We start from the raw sequence: 16420 nt of genomic DNA, 5'->3' as shown, positions 1-16420 counted from the left end.
GGAGAATGCTGTCCCTTTGTGCTTGTTGTGTGGGGAACTCTATGCCTGTTGCTACCATGTTGTGTTATTTCCAAACCCCTTAGACAAACCACTGACCAACATGAAGATCCTGGTTGTTGGAAAGCTGTCAAAGAACAAGGAGGAGGTGAAGAGCATTGTGGAGGACCTGGGAGGAAAGATGACCACGACAGCTAACAAGGCCACCCTGTGCATCAGCACACAGAGTGAGCAGCCCTGCCTCGGTTACTGGTAGCACTGGTAACAGAGCTGAGCAGATTACAGAGGGCATGTGTCCTCAACCGTCTGGGGATCAGTGTTTGGATTAGGGGGAGTGTTTTGTGTGCACACATGGCCTTAGTGTGCTTGGAAAACTAAAGACAGCTGTGTGCTGTTTGACTTTACTTGCCTAGCAGGTTAACCCTGTGGGTTGTGCCTTAAGGCTCTGTAGGGTCTGTGGCAGCTGGAGCTGGGATCTGTGTGCAGACGGTGGTGCTGTGCAAGCCACCCTTGTTGGGATGAGAGGTGCTGGGGGCTGTGTCTGTGTTTGCCTTGGAGAAGCCACAGAGCTGACTGTGGTACCTGAGGGCAGTTGTTTTCTCTGCTGGCAAGTTAGGGTCTGTTCTTGTTCCTTGTTGGAGTTGAGGTGCAAACTGACTGCTGAGATAGATCTCCCACCTGCCAGGAGGTCCCCAAGGAACTGTACAACTCCAGCCCAGCTCTGGAAAGGCGAGAGCTGGACCAGTCAGGTAAAACAGGAGTATTCCTGCTCTAGTCCAAGCTGCAGATTTGAGCTGAAGGGGATTTTGCTCTCCAAAGAACATGTTGAATGTGAAATATAGTGGAATTGTGTTTTCACAATGTGTTACTCACTGCTGTTTTTTCCTCCCTTTTCCTACCCTTGCCTCTGCAGAGGATGTGGAGAAAATGAGCAAGAAGATGGAAGAAGTGAAGGAGGCCAAAGTCCGTGTGGTCTCAGAGGCGTTTCTTCAGGATGTGAAATCCTCCAGCAAGGACTTCCAGGAGCTTGTGTCTCTCCATGCACTTTCACCTTGGGGTGCAGAGGTGAAAATGGAGCATGAGGAAATGGCTGTGGATGGAAAGAGCAGCAAGCCCCCAAGTATGAAGAGTGCTGGCAAGGTCAAAGAAGAACAAGGTGATGAACAAAGCAGTTGTTTCTCCACAGGCCTGTTCACCTGTTCAGTTCTGTGCATGCACAAAGCGAACCTGAGTATGGTCTGTCCTTGCCCTCTTCTTGAGTTTTCTGCCCTTTTTCTTGTAATAAATTTAAATAATGAGCCCTTAGGGTAAAACTGGCTTTAAGTAAAGTTGAAGCTGACTCCTAAGCTGGCTTTTGTTTTCCCTAGGTCATTCTTGCTTCAGAGATCAGTGCTGTATGTGCCCAGGCTTCCCTTCCTCATAAGACATCAGCTTCTCTGCCAGTTTGGGTCAATATTGCAGCTCCAGGGAGGTCCTGGGGCATCAAGATACAGAGACTACCATGACCCCCAAGGGGTGTTAGCAAGTTAGAAAATACCAGGGTCCAGAGCACTGGGTCTCTGCAGTTTGATTGAGAACATAACATTATTCTAACAGAGGAGGAAAAATACCCACCACTGGTGGCATTGCTCACCAGTGCCATAGAGAGCTTGCATTATTACCTTTGGATCATGAACAAAAATATCAGGTCTGCTCCCTTATCTTTGGAAGCCGTTCTCCGTATCCTCCAAAGCGGAGCTTTCTGTCATACGGTTGGGTGTGTTATTGCCAGACTGTCTCACAGCATCTCCAGGGAATCTGAACAGCCCCCATACTCTGTGAGTTTTTTAAATCCCATTTTGGGATTTGTGGTTACAGAATATGCCAAGTTGGAAGGAACCACAAGGATCATTGAGTCTAACTCCTGGCCCTGCTGCTAAAGCTAGGTTAAAAAAAAGCCATCTAAGTCATTGTGCTCATATATTGGTAATCTGATTCACTTTAGGGTGATAATTATGCAAATTATGAAATTTAAGTGTTGATTCAAGTCAGACTGTGTTGCTCACCTAGGAAAAAAATTAACTGTCTTTCACTGCAGGACCTAGCAAGTCTGAAAAGAAAATGAAGCTAACAGTGAAGGGTGGAGCAGCAGTAGATCCTGATTCTGGTGAGTGATAACAGTGCCTGCACCACCCACAGTCTTCAGGAGGAGTGATTGTTTGCAAAGTGTTGTTTTGGTGAAAGGATAGGGATTCCATAAAAGGAACACAAATTTTTAAACCTTTTTTGTTGCTATCAAAGGAAGGATGTTGACTGACATCCAAAGCTGGATATTGCAGGACTTTTTAGTGGAGTTTTCAGAAGGAGCTTTTAAACTAAAGCATGTACTTTGTTCAGCTTCAGGAGCATCTCTCTGTGGGGTGGATAAAAGCCCAGTCGGCAGAGGCCACAGGTCTGGCATGAACATCTGTCCCCAGACTTTTCAGGGAGCAACTGATGCCACTCTCCAAACCTGTGGTGCATGGATGTTGTTCTGAGAATTCCCACTGCATACAAGGCCAGCCTTTCCTTTTCAGTCCATTTGCTAATGTGACACCTGCATAGCTGCACCTCTTGAGAATTCCTGCAGCCAGTCATGTAATGTTAGGTACTAGATTTTAGATCATCCTCTATCAAATATTACAATTTTTTCCCTTCCTGTTAGGATTGATGTTCACTCCAATTAACCAAAGATGTGTGCTCACAATTCATTAGAAGGAAAACATGCTTCAGGTAGTTTTGAATGAGCATATGGTCACTATTTTTGCAGTATTTTTGTTAAATCACACTACATGAAACATTTGGATGAGCACAAATGCAGGAAGGAGAGCTAAAACAGTAACCCTCCTCTGTGTTCTAATTTGTTTCTTCTCTGCAGGTTTGGAGGATTCTGCTCATGTCTTTGAAAAAGGTGGAAAAATTTTCAGTGCAACCCTGGGACTGGTAGATATTGTGAAAGGAACCAATTCCTATTATAAATTGCAGCTGCTAGAGGATGACAGAGAGAACAGGTGAGTCCAGTTTTCCCTTGAAATACTTTTGTTCACATTTTTCCTAATACATACTGGATTTTTGACATCTCTGAAAGCCACTTATGAGTGAAATGTCTTTGAAGAGATACTCTAAAAAAAACCCACCACAAACCAAACAAAAACCCCCAAAACTAAAAGAACTACTCCAAACCTGCTAAACAACAAGCCACCCATGGAGAAATCTCTGCTCTTCATGGAGACATTTCTTTGGGATGCTGGCAAAACCTGAGGTGGGGGGGTGTTTCTCCATTGTACTCCAACTTAATCTTGCCTTTTAATTGCTGAGCTGTAACCTGGGGAAAAAAAAACAGATTCTGGCTGTTCTACCACATTGTAGTCCTGAATTAAGCCCTGAGGCTTAACAAAATGCACTGAAATAGTCAGGGCTGTGTTTAGCTTTTCAGTCTCATTGGGTGCATGGCGGAGCTGTCCAGTGGTTGCACTGCTGATGAGATAAAGAAATTGTGAGGGTTCTTTAAAATGAAACTGCCCCTGGCAAACAACGTGACACAGAAATCCAGGGTGGCTGATGTCTGTTGTCAGTAACCCTGGTTCAGCTCCAGATTTATTGCACTTTACCGTGTTCATAATAAGCTTTTGTTCCTGCCTCTTGTGTGTGATGGTTGTATCAGATCCGTGGTTCAGTACACAGAGGGACCTCTGTGCCTGCATTTCGTACCTGACGTACTGGAAAGGTTGATGGATTGTATCCCCATAAATACCATGAAAGCTCACCCAGGGTGGTGATAGTAGTACAGACAAATACTTGATTTGCTTCTGGTTTCTCTAAAATACTGAACTCTGGGGCTTGAGGCTTAAAGATTCATTGTCTTTGTTTTTTGAATTTATGGTCCCAGTAGTCTGAATATTTGTATTTGCAAACCATGAAGACTGAAGAGGTGTTAGGCTCTCTTTTCCTGCTGTGCACCCGTTTGTTCTTAGGGCTGTAAGTCTGGTGTGTTAACAGTGGGCATTTTTCTTGCCAGTTCTTGGACATACACTCTGTGGTGACTCTTCTGTTGACTTCCAACAATTACTTATAGACAGTGTCTTCTATAAAATTAATGGTATGCAAAGGGCTGATGACATCAGTTGTGTGGGTGTTGCAGGGTCAGTTTCATTTGGACTGAGATCTAGCACTGGAGTGTCTTATGTCTGTTCTTTTCTCACATTTCATTTCTCTAGATACTGGGTGTTCAGATCTTGGGGCCGTGTGGGCACTGTAATTGGGAGTAACAAGCTGGAGCAGATGCCGTCAAAAGAAGATGCTGTTGAACACTTCCTGAATTTGTATGAAGAGAAGACTGGCAATTCTTGGCATTCGAAGAACTTCACTAAATATCCAAAAAAATTCTACCCACTGGAAATAGATTATGGACAGGTAACTGTGAAATGTCCCAGTACCAGGTGGAGCATTGCTCAGCTGCCTTGCTATAGCTGTTCTGTTCTGTGCTCGCTGTTGGATCACTTAACACTTAGCAAACCAGAGGAACGAAGTGCAGCTATTGCATCTTCTCTGTGCTACATAAGAGAACTGTAGATCAAGGAGTGCCATCCATTAAAACAGACTCTTGGGAAACTGGGGAGTTTTCTGTTATCAAGTTCCCAAGTCCATTTAGTTCTCCTTGTTTACTCTGTAGTTTCAAGGGTGTTAATTTGAACCTAATTCAGCAGTCAGTTCACATACATACTGTTTGAAAACCCGATTTTCTTTTATTTAAAATAGATACTTCTCATCTGTCTTCTGCCTCCAAAATCCTCCCAAATGCTGAAGTAACTCTTATGCAGCGCTCTGCTTAGTGCATGTTTTGAACAGTCTGAGAAAGAGAAATTATTTGCTGCCAGTAAGATTTGGCTATTCAGACAGCTAAGCTAAATAAGAATTCTCTTCTTCATGCCCAGTGAGGGTTTATGTGTTTATTTAAAGACATACCTGTAACTTAAACTATTTTTGGATGAAATAGTTTAATGCTGTTAGTAAGCTATGCAGTTACCAGAAAACATGGTTTTGAGCTGTTGAGTTTTTGTGTGGCCAAAGTAATGGATGTCATCTTTCAGTGCTTGAATTCTGGAAATTTGAATATTTCAGTGGCAAAGTGTCTGTTTCGCTGCAATGTACAGTGTTACCCAGAGCACCTGACAGGTGCTTTATTTGTGCAATGCTCTCTCCAAGAAGGCATCTAGATGCTATTATGGCTAATTGATGATTCCTGTGACATCTGTGACAATTTTTATTACCAAAACTTAGTGAAACTGGTTATTACGTTTATTTTGTCATAAAAGTAGCAAAGTAAACAGTTATTTTTCATATAAAAGTCTCTGTGCAGCAGAAAGCTTGCAGAAAAAGCAATTAATACTGTTGCTTGAGGTGAAGCAAAGATGCAAAGAGAGTTTCTATTCCCTTAGTTCTACTTTTCTGTTTATTTTTTACTGCGCTATCTCTTGAAATAACATCTGCCAAATTACTGAATAGGTGGTTTTTTAAGCCCTCTTTGTTCCAAAATGTCAGAGCAATGTCCCACGCTCCCCATGAACTTCAGGCTAGTCATAGTATGCATACACTAAATTGGTTTTGAGTTGTTGCCATGGCAGCCAGCCTGTTACTTTTATCCTTTGTGATTTTGCTAATTCTGATACTAATTTTACCTCCCAGGATGAAGAAGCTGTCAGGAAACTGACAGTAGGTGCTGGGACCAAATCAAAACTTGCTAAGCCAATCCAAGATCTTATTAAGATGATCTTTGATGTGGAGAGCATGAAGAAAGCGATGGTGGAATTTGAGGTGACTACACACATTTATGTTTCTCCCTTCTAACCACCATACTTGCACAGACAGAATTTGCAAATTCTTGGCAATCTGGGGTGTATCATACTTTCCAAAAGTCAGTGTAAGTTTTAGATTAGCCTTAAAATAAAGGCAAGAGTCCAACTGGAATTTGCCAAGCACTGGAAGTAGTAACTTAGTTATGATACATGCAGTTCTGAAAACACAAATACATTCTTTGCCTGTTGGTGTCTTCAGTTTAACAAGCCTGTGAGAAAGTTGTCTTCCAGTCCTGGGATCACTAATGATTCTGTCTTTTTGTTTGTTTGTGGATTTTTCCAGTGACACATGCACAGTGACCACTGTTTGCTGAATGCTCTTAAAATATTAGCACAGATAACCAGTTTGCTGGTGATGTGAGGTTGGAGACATGCTTTTTTTTCTAAGTGGTGAACCACATTTGGGGGTGAGGGGGGTGCAGAACTACCACTGGTTTAGGATGCAATTGAGATGCAGCTCAGACTTGAGAAATGCTGCCAGTTCGATACATACACTTACTAAGTGCCTTGACAAAGTCCAAATCCTCTTCTGAACAGGGCCAAACTTGAGATTGTTTTTGTTGTATTTCTCATTTGTTCTAATAATACTCTATTTTCATCTGTCATTCTTTCATCTATACTTCTTGATGCGTCTTTCTAACAAGCTTTCAGAGAGTTGTTCTCTGTCTTGATATGTCTCTCCTTGCATAGTTTTACCAGTGTTCAGAGATCCTGCTGTTTGTTTTAATGCAGCCATTCAGACTGGATTGAATCTAAATTTCTGGTTTTCTTCAGCCAACTTAGTTATCCTGCCCTAAGACTTCATGTTTAAGCAGCTGCTGTTTTTTCTCTATGTCAGTATTTTGTGTATCTGCCTTTCAGAAAAGGTCTGCACTGTTTTCTACAGCTTATACGAAAGCTCTCCGATGGCTTACCCAATGTTTTGTAGCACCTTTGGTTAATTGTGTTCTCCTGCATCTTCAGAGGTGCTTTACATCCAAGTCTTGTATAATATTAATAATTCTTTGTAACTGTAACTGGCTAAAGACTCTGAACTGATCGTCATCTCATGTCATTTGGTTTTGTAGAACTCTGTTGAAACTGTTAATTCATACCATCTGCAGATCTGTAGTAGAACTGGGACTCCAGATGGGCCTGTCTTCCTATTAGATTTATCTTCCTGTACTGATGCTGCCGAACAGCTGTGTTCCATTAGAGGAAATAATATTTTTCCTAGTTAGAGGTTTCTGTGCATTGTCCAGAAATGGCTGCTTGGTTCTTTAATCAGCCTGATCTTGAGTATTTCGTTCCACCCAGGCACTCTTACTCTGCCAAAACTGCAGCAAATTCTGAGTCGTTCTGTTACATGACAGTGGATTTATCTGATGCATTTATGTTCCTGCCTCTAATTTATCTTTCAAGAATTTTACCTGCCCAAGCATACAGGAGTTTGTTACAGTTATCTGTGTCATTGCCTTACATGAAAGGGCTTATTAGAGGGCTGAGTCTACTCAAATGCTATGTCTTCCCTAGCCTGAGTGGAAGGCAAAACATCTTTGCCTCTCATGGCAGTCTTGGTGCACACATCTGTGATGGGGAGCTAATTCTTCTTGTTAACCTCAGTGCATCTGGTGGTAACTGCAGCGCTGCTGTTGCTTTAGACCCAGCCCCTTGCCTGTATTCTTTTGACACATCTAACAATAAAGCTTTGGATGCAGTTTAGCTTTACATCAGAGCTTAGCTCTGCAGGGCTCTGACTACCTCCCATGAGTTGCAGGAGATGCAAACTCCAGCCCTTTGGCAGTTTGTGGTCTCTGTCAGAGCTGTACTCCTAAATCACATGATTGGTGGATATTTTATAGGTGTTCGTGTTTTAGTGCTTATATATGTTAGTTTGTATATTTATATAACTTATGGTTAGTATAGGTGTCTGCAGCTATTCTGCACATCCAAGTTAAATAGCCCATTTTACTTTTATGTGTTCTGCACAATTTTTCAGCTGATAATTAGATAATACAAGTTGGTACAGATGGTACACAGCAAGAGGGTATTTGCCCCAAGAGACTGGGAGCTAAAAATCTATTGCAGGTTGGGTTTTCTTAGATTATTAATTTTGGCTTTGTGCCTCTCACGTGCCCAAGACATGATGGGTTCTGAAGCCTGTCTTCCCTCTTGCAGCCCATCTTGGCTTTTCTTGGTATCTGCCATTACGTACGCTTAGCTGTTGCTAAAGGTAACGTTCTCCTAAACCCAGTACAGGGTGGGAATCTCCATGCAAAACAACTTCTTTCACACCAATCTCTGTGGCTTGAAAGAGCCTTCCAAGTTCAGCTTGCATACAGCTGGGTATCCTAGCTCCATGGGGAATAAATAATGTGGAACTTAGCCAGATGGTATGTGACAGTCATGATCTCATAGGATCTTCTGTCCATGAGCTAAATCTTAATCCCATTGAGTTAAGTAAAAGCTAGTTTGACCTGCAGAGTGTATCTTGAGTACTGTCAAGAGTCCAAAGAGTGGATGTATGATCTTTCTAAGAGACTCCATTGGACTTGATTTTTGTTGAATGTTTTTGTATTCAGATGGTTCTTAACAATGAAGGATTTTCAAAACTCTCCCAAGATCCATCAGTACACAAAGAAAACCAACATCTGAGTTGAATCAGTGGGCAAATGCAGGCAACCAAGACATCATTTTTGGCTTTGCTGGAGTTTTTTGGTTCATTTTTCATGAATGAATATGAAGCACCTTGTAACTCCTTTGCGTTTGACCCTTGATAATTGTAAAGTTAAAAGAGGCTGTCTGGGTTGTACCTAGAGACACAGATGTCTTATGAACAAGAATTCCTTCATTCAGTTTGGTTCTTTGACAGCCTGAAATGTGTGGTTACTGAAGTGATTGAGGAATGCATCTGACACCAGGTGCAGACACTTAATACCCTACTTTGGCACTGCCCTAGCATGTGTGCCTAGCTTCCTACTGCTAAGTATTCCTTTGGTTGTAGGATGTTTTCTCAATGGTGTGTCCTTCTGACATAATTCCTCAGTCCACAGAGTCTAAAATATTTCTATTCTTTGAGGGGTCAGTCCTACTAACATAGAGAGATTAGTTTCCCTAGAAACCTGAGAGGGAATGCTGCAGTGGTTTAAATGTAGTGAGATTTGGTTTTAATCATTTATATCTTCATCAGATTGACCTGCAGAAGATGCCTTTGGGAAAACTGAGCAAACGACAGATCCAGAGTGCATACTCCATCCTGAATGAGGTTCAGCAGGTGAGCATGAAAGATGATAGAACAAAAGAGGAATTCAGAATTTGTTCTGGGCTCAGAGTGGGGTGAATGCTGACTTGTGTATATAAAAATCTGTGCTTTCTTTCCCTCTTTCTGGGGAAGAGAATGTGGCTTCTATGGGTAGCCAGGTAGTTCTCTTCACTGTTCTACGAGTTTGGGCAGTACTTGTGTCTTTCACTGTTTGGTAGCACAGACTTTAGGCTGAGCCAGACATGAATGGCAGTTGAGCAAATGAAGCCAGTGTCTTGTTCTAGTAGTGAGCTGGTGTTTCTACCCCAGAGAATTCTGTTAGAGGATGAGCATAAAGGTTAAGTTGACACAGGAAAGGGTCTGATTTGATAACGTTATTGTGTTTACACATCGATCTGAACCATTCCGGAGTCTCTACATAGTATTGCCTGAACAACTGGCAAAAGTGTACCATCGTATAACCCATTTTTTTGTCATAGGCTCCCTGACAAAGCATAGGTATAGAAAGCCTTGACAAGGATATGCACCCCTTCCATATCCAGAAGACTTTATTTTGCCCTCCAGAACCATAATCCCTATTAGATCTTTCTCACATGGAAATTCTGTGTATTTCTGTGCAAATACTGTGACTTACTACATGCAAGACAATTAAATAGAATTGCACTCTTTAGTCCTAAGAGAGTTTCAGCATTAAGCACTATTTGTATTGGTGCTTCTATGTTACTCCTGTAGTATCTTTTGTGTGTTTATTGCTATGGAGACTTAGTCTTACTCGGTAATTTTCTTTGGTGCTTATTGTCTTGTCTAGGCAGTTTCTGACAATGGTTCAGAATCCCAGATCTTGGACCTCTCCAACCGCTTCTACACTCTGATTCCTCATGACTTCGGGATGAAGAAACCACCTCTCCTAAATAACTTAGAATACATTCAGGTATTGACTGGAAACAGTACATTTTTTGCAGGCAACAGGTCTGATATCAAGCATCTTACACAGAGAATATGCGAGGTTGTAAGACTTCCTGTAACCTCATAAGAGCACGAGGTTAAAGTTAAAACCTCACAAACAAGAAGATATTCTGAAGAAAAACAAGTTTAACTTACTTTAACCTCATGAAAGCATGAGGATAAGCTTGTTTTTCTGAAGAATATAATTTTATGTGCATGTATCTGTGTAAATAATTATATGTACAATATATTAGAAGATAGAGATGTTACGTATACAGGTGTGTGTATATTTTAACATATTTAAGTATATATATTTAAAAAGACAGTGTTGTTAGATGTTGCCATGTGGTCAGTGAGTGTCATATACTTTTATAATTTGGGATATTCCAGATTATTCTGGAATATATTATTCCATTATTCCATTCTGAACATGTTGAAGGCTCAACTAACATAACAAAACCTATTTGAATTCTTCAGGCTAAAGTGCAGATGTTGGACAACTTGCTTGACATTGAGGTTGCTTACAGCCTTCTCAGAGGTGGAAATGATGACGGAGATAAAGACCCAATTGACATCAACTATGAAAAGCTTCGAACTGATATTAAGGTAAAGGAAATAAAAGGAAACGAGTGACTGTGAATATAAGCTGATGTCCCGTTAGTTTGGAGTATAACAAATCAACTAAACTGTAACTGGAGAGATATATTACCACTGCGATGGCTGGGGAATGGGCCATGTGTTGTACTAGGACATGCTGAGAGAGCTGGGCCTTTTTGACATGGACAAAAGAAGGCTCAAGGGATATCTTATCAATGTCTATGAATACTTGATGGGGGAAGGGAGGAAAGAAGGCAGAGTCAGACTTTTCTTAGTGGCTCCCAGTGACAAGAGGTAGTGGGCACAGTAGGTGTTAGGTTTTGGGGATTTTCTTTGTTTGTTTACCCTGACAGTGGTCAAACACTGGAAAAAGTTTCCCAGAGAGAATGTGGAGGCTCCATTCTTGGAGGTGTTGAAAGCCTGACTGGACTCAGCCCTTGGCTACCTCCTCCAGCTTACCCTGCTCTGAACAGTAGAGTTGAAAATCATCTCAGTTTCAAGCAGTGCCTTCCTGTCTCAGACACTCTGTGACTGAGTGCTGTCTGTATATCTGTACATTTCTCTAGCTGGGAATGTATTTCCACCTAAACAGTAAAGGAGGCTTAAACTGAGCAGCTGCAAGTGTAAGGTGGATGTCATCATGTTATAAGAGCCTTTTAGTTTGTATGCTAATGAAACTTCTTGTTTGCCTCTCTGCAGGTTGTTGACAAGGACTCAGAAGAAGCCAAGATTATTAAACAATACGTGAAGAATACTCATGCTGCTACGCACAATGCATATGACCTCAAAGTTGTGGATGTAAGTTGGGCTATAATGGGGTTTAACTTTGTGAAGGTGGACTCTTCTTAGTTGCCTTGTACATAGTTTCCTTTTATTTTTGAGTTGCTTGCCCAGTTTCCTTTGTTGAAGGGATGGTTTGGTAGAAAAGTTCCTATTTAACAGAACAGCAGAAGTGTAGGCAGAGATGAATCTAAGCTTAAATAGGTGTCTTTGTGTTTGTATTTTTATTTTAATTTAATTGGCCTCAAAGGAGAGGTGGAGGAGCCATCATCTGAAATGGAGCCTTTGTTCATTGAATGATTTTTCAGAAAAGCAGGGCCTCGTGAAAATGTAGAAGAAAAGGTGGAAGAACCATGTGATCGATGCTACCTCTTTTTTGCTGGCGTGACACAGCAAATTACAAATACTAAAAACCATTCAGATCAATTTTCATAGCAGATTAATGTATATTTCAGATTGGATGATTTCCTGCCCCCGCCCCAATTAGTTGCATGAAGGTAACAATTGGCTTGCTTTGTTGTTCTTTTTCTCCTATCCCTTCGTGAATGGAAGATCTTCAGGATTGAACGTGAAGGGGAGAGTCAGCGTTACAAGCCATTCAAGCAGCTTCACAATCGCCAGCTGCTGTGGCACGGCTCCCGCACCACCAACTTCGCCGGGATCCTCTCGCAGGGTCTCCGGATAGCTCCGCCTGAAGCTCCTGTGGTATGTGAAACAGCTTCTCTGGCTGCCTGCATCCCTGTGCCTGGGGATGACCACAGTCAGACAACCTAAATCAGAGAATTTCTGTGTGGGGAGGGCCTTGTGTTAATCTGTCAGCATTCACACACCAGTGTGTGTCCCAAGTGAGTTGCTGACTGGTGTCCACAAGAGCTGGAGTTGCAGCTTTGCTCTCCTGGGAGCCCAGCCAGGTGGATTCAATGGTGCCTTTGTGTTATTGTCCCAGTTTTATTTATTTATTTATTTCCTGCTTGCAGACCGGCTACATGTTTGGGAAGGGCATCTATTTTGCAGACATGGTATCCAAGAGTGCCAACTACTGTCACACATCTCAAGCTGATCCCATAGGTTTAGTACTACTGGGAGAAGTTGCCCTTGGAAATATGTAAGTAACTTAGGAAGAGTATTTGCCAAGTGTGCTTAATATATCCTTGTAGAAGGTGATGCTAAAATTGGAAACCTTCTCTTCAGCTTAAAGAAAGAGCACATGCTATTTCTTTAGGAACAAGATTTGTTTTTTCTTAAAATGAGAGGTATTAGGTGGGGGAAAAAAAGAAATTGTTGCTGTTCTAGCTAGAATCTTGTACAAAATACCAACATCATCAAAATTAGTAACCAACACAAAGAAGGAAGGCTGTTGAGTTCCAGAAGACTAGGTTGACTTTATATTAACTCACCATAAACTGAAGCCTTGAAAAATTTGTGATTTTTTTCATCAGTATAGTTTAAGATGAATGTAAAATGCTATTGTGTGTTCTTTGTGCTGTCCAGGTATGAGCTGAAGAATGCTTCTCACATCACAAAGTTGCCCAAGGGAAAACACAGTGTGAAAGGTGAGAATTAGTAGTTGTCATTGGTAATCTGTAATTGGTGGCAAACTTGGGTTGTGGTGCTCTGCTTATAGTGAAGGGCACTGTAGTCATTTCATAGCTGGACTTCCTTTAAAAAGTTGCATAATGGTGCCCTATAGTTGCATCAGTATATGGGTATGTGTTGTTTCAAGATGGAAGTTAGTACATTTGGAGTGTTAAGATTGAAGGTGCCTGAAGTTCAGGAGGAAACTTTAAATACACAGGAAAAAAATACAGAGCGCATTCTCCAACTTCTTACTCACTTTCATTGTAACAATACTATGTATTTTGGAAGAAAGATGCGAGGTTTGATCGATCACAAGAATAATTGTTTAGCTTTCAAAGTGCCTTAGAAGCTTGGAGAGAAGGGAAAAGCTAAGAATAAAAAGTTCAGATGGAACAGCTGTTCTCATTAAACTTCTGTCTGCAGAAAGTATATTGCACTGAAAAAGAAGATGAGAGAAAAGACCTAGCTCTTTAATTCGAGGGAAAGAAATGGTAATCATGACTGCCTTCTGTACTGAGATGGGAGACTGAAGAACAGTAACATTCAGTAATGAGTGGCTTTTCTTAAACTATTCATTTTGAGAGGCTCAGTTGCCTAAAATAGAATAAAATGTGATTTAGCATCTTTTTCAATACATGCTACTCATGTTATTATGGATGTCAAATCAGATTTGTATTGAAAAGTTTTAAAGAGAATAAGAATTGGTTTGTAATACTTGTCTAAAAATGCTGCAATGTGCATGTTTTCATTAATGTAGCTGGGATATGAGAGCTATAAATCTTTGTTTTAGCTTTGATCATACAGATTAGACAATTAAGTCGAAAGTCTAAAATTGTCACTTCTAATGTAGCAGAGCACAACTACCATAAGTATGGTGATGCGGAATTGAATGAACAGACTGTATTCCTTGTGTTCTTTTTAAGGTACTTCTACACTTGATTTGAAAGTACATGTGAAGTAGTATTTGACTGGCTAAGTAATTTTATGTGCAAAGTGTTTGCCTTCTAGATTTGTAACTGATGTTTTTTCACTTTCTAGGCTTGGGCAAAACTGCACCTGATCCCACAGCCACTACCACCCTTGGTGGTGTAGAGGTTCCCCTAGGGAATGGGATCTCAACAGGAATTAACGATACCTGTCTCCTGTATAATGAGTATCCTTTGCTGTTATGTTGGCTGCACGCAGTGTCCAAGTGTTGCTGAGTTTAGCAGGACCTCGCTGAGGCAGGCCAGGAGTTTTGGCACTGTGTTTTGTTTCTTTCAGATTTACTTTGGAGAGTAAATTGGCAGACAATCCCTTCTGCAAGGGAGGTGATTTTACAGTTGTTGCACTTAAGTTGTCATTCTGTAAAAATAGAAACCCATGCATGTAGCAATAGCTGTTGCTCCAACAGGACTCAATACCTGAAGGCATTGTAGTGGTCAGGCAACACTGCCAAGTAGTGTCTTGCCCAGAGATGTGCCAGGACAAGGAGAAGGGAATGCACCCTGTGGTTTCACATCAATCCAGTCTGGTTTCTTCCTCTTGGTGCTGTGGCTGGCCAGCTTGGCCAGGAGGGTGGGGGGAGCCAGCTCTCTGCTTCAGGGAGTATGTCATCACGCCACAGACCCTTTGCAGGTTTTGAGTGGGTATTCATTCCAAATGAATGTGTGCTTAACATTCACAAGAGGTCATAAGAATATCTGTAAGTGGTGTCTAAGGTCCCGGGTCAAACTCTTCACTGCCAATGAAGCAGGGAAACCATTTATGCAACCTCAGGGTTTGTAGAAACTGTCCTCTTTCTTGGTGAGCTGTTCTCCTTTGACAGGCAGTCTTGGCAACACAACTCAGGGCAATACTGTTTTTATCTTGAGTTTTCTTAAATATAGTATCTATCTTGGTCAGTCAGACAATAAACTATAATACAACTTATATTTGCTAATTGAGGTAGAATAATGTGCATTCATTTTGTTTTACACTATGGAATCAGAGGTAAGTTTGAGGCCTAAAGCTTTGAGAAACAAATAGATTAGCTGGGACTTTCTGTGAAAAAATAAGAATGTGCAAGTACGGCCAGCAATTGCAGAGCTCTTCTCTGTGATTCCAATTTGGGTTTTTTAGGGGGAAATTAAGAGGGCATTAATGACTTTGCGCTGGAAAGTAGCAATAGAGCTGCAATTATAATTGTAAATGCCAGGTCTGTAACTGAAGATCTCATCTAGGCTATGTCGCTCTACTGTTTAGATAGCGAGAGAGATACGTGTTACTGGCTGACAAAAAATAATCTGCAAGAACTATGTTCCAGTATCTAAGTCGGTTCACCTGCCTGTCACTCAGGATTCTGCTACACTATCCTCAGTTCTCTGTGTGACTGTTAATTGCTGTTTATAACTACAATATAAAACATTTTCAGATTCAAAGGGTAGTCATATTTAAAATGTTGTGATTTGAGCTGTTAGAGGTGGTTAATCACACAGGCATCTGTGTAGTAACGTAAATTGAAAGGTAAAGTTCAACTGTGTTTTGATTTTTTTCTGTGTTATTAATATCAATTACTGTAATTATTCCTTAACGCTCTTCCCAGATATATTGTGTATGATGTTGCTCAGGTAAATCTGAAGTACCTGCTGAAACTGAAATTCAACTATAAAACATCACTCTGGTGAACAGTGTTTAGAAGCCCTGTTAGAGTTATACTGTAGTTACACTATAGCGTTGACTTCTGACATGCTTATGCATTGACTTCTCTTACCAAGATATCAAGAGCTAAACTGCAGAAGAGGTTACTAAATCCCATTTAGTACAACACTTAGTGAAAGTTTTATATAAAAGTGTGGCAATACATGGACGTGAATTCTGATGGGCACGAGTACCTGGTTTTGTTTTATACCACTTCTAATTTTGGTGCTTTCAAGTGTTTCTTTTAATTGACCAAACTGGCAAAGAAAAAAGAAAAATAAATTAAGCTGATGTTTTTAGCCAAACAGAGCTGGGCAACAGCAGGAGAAGGCATTTGACAATGTTTGTGATATTTGCTCTGTTAGGGTTCCCCTTTGTTTAAGATACACTTTCTCAGTTTTCATTTGAATAAACGATAAATGTGCATTTATTTTGAGGTAAAAAAAAAAAATAAAAGCTAATTTCATACTAACAGCTTTATGTTTCAAAACTTCCAAATTGTTTTGGTTTTGAGTCATGATTTAAATGTATTTTGTAGAATGTTCCTAAACATGATATCTCTCTCAAAGATCAAGTGGCAAATATTGAAATCTGTAGTCACATTTCAGGAAGTCATGGTGAAATGAAAATTTGAACTTTCTGCTGAGACTTCATTTGTCAACAGTTGGTGTGGTAAACATGGAAAATGAGCTTGTGGCTGTTTGAATTTAGTATTAGCCCAAATAAACCTCCTTTAAATACCTACCTTTAA

General features: G+C 40.8%; 1 protein-coding gene across 1 annotated transcript in view; it reads left to right on the top strand.

Annotated features, from left to right (window-relative positions):
* PARP1 (poly(ADP-ribose) polymerase 1) overlaps positions 1 to 16420 on the top strand; it is a 33700-nt gene extending 17280 nt beyond the window's left edge. The window contains exons 9-23 of the mRNA XM_050315336.1: positions 84 to 224; positions 911 to 1153; positions 2075 to 2143; positions 2894 to 3026; positions 4233 to 4428; positions 5701 to 5829; positions 9040 to 9123; positions 9920 to 10042; positions 10534 to 10662; positions 11353 to 11451; positions 11986 to 12138; positions 12411 to 12538; positions 12925 to 12986; positions 14050 to 14164; positions 15575 to 16420. Of these exons, the coding sequence (XP_050171293.1) occupies positions 84 to 224; positions 911 to 1153; positions 2075 to 2143; positions 2894 to 3026; positions 4233 to 4428; positions 5701 to 5829; positions 9040 to 9123; positions 9920 to 10042; positions 10534 to 10662; positions 11353 to 11451; positions 11986 to 12138; positions 12411 to 12538; positions 12925 to 12986; positions 14050 to 14164; positions 15575 to 15656 (1886 nt within the window). The 3' untranslated portion in view covers positions 15657 to 16420. The remainder of the gene's footprint in view (positions 1 to 83; positions 225 to 910; positions 1154 to 2074; positions 2144 to 2893; positions 3027 to 4232; positions 4429 to 5700; positions 5830 to 9039; positions 9124 to 9919; positions 10043 to 10533; positions 10663 to 11352; positions 11452 to 11985; positions 12139 to 12410; positions 12539 to 12924; positions 12987 to 14049; positions 14165 to 15574) is intronic.

The sequence above is a fragment of the Myiozetetes cayanensis genome, unplaced genomic scaffold, assembly GCF_022539395.1.
Source record: "Myiozetetes cayanensis isolate MyiCay16 unplaced genomic scaffold, myiCay2020 scf2-11, whole genome shotgun sequence".
Taxonomy (NCBI): domain Eukaryota; kingdom Metazoa; phylum Chordata; class Aves; order Passeriformes; family Tyrannidae; genus Myiozetetes; species Myiozetetes cayanensis.
The sequence above is the reverse complement of the archived record's forward strand: the minus strand, read 5'-3'. Positions and strand labels throughout refer to the sequence as shown.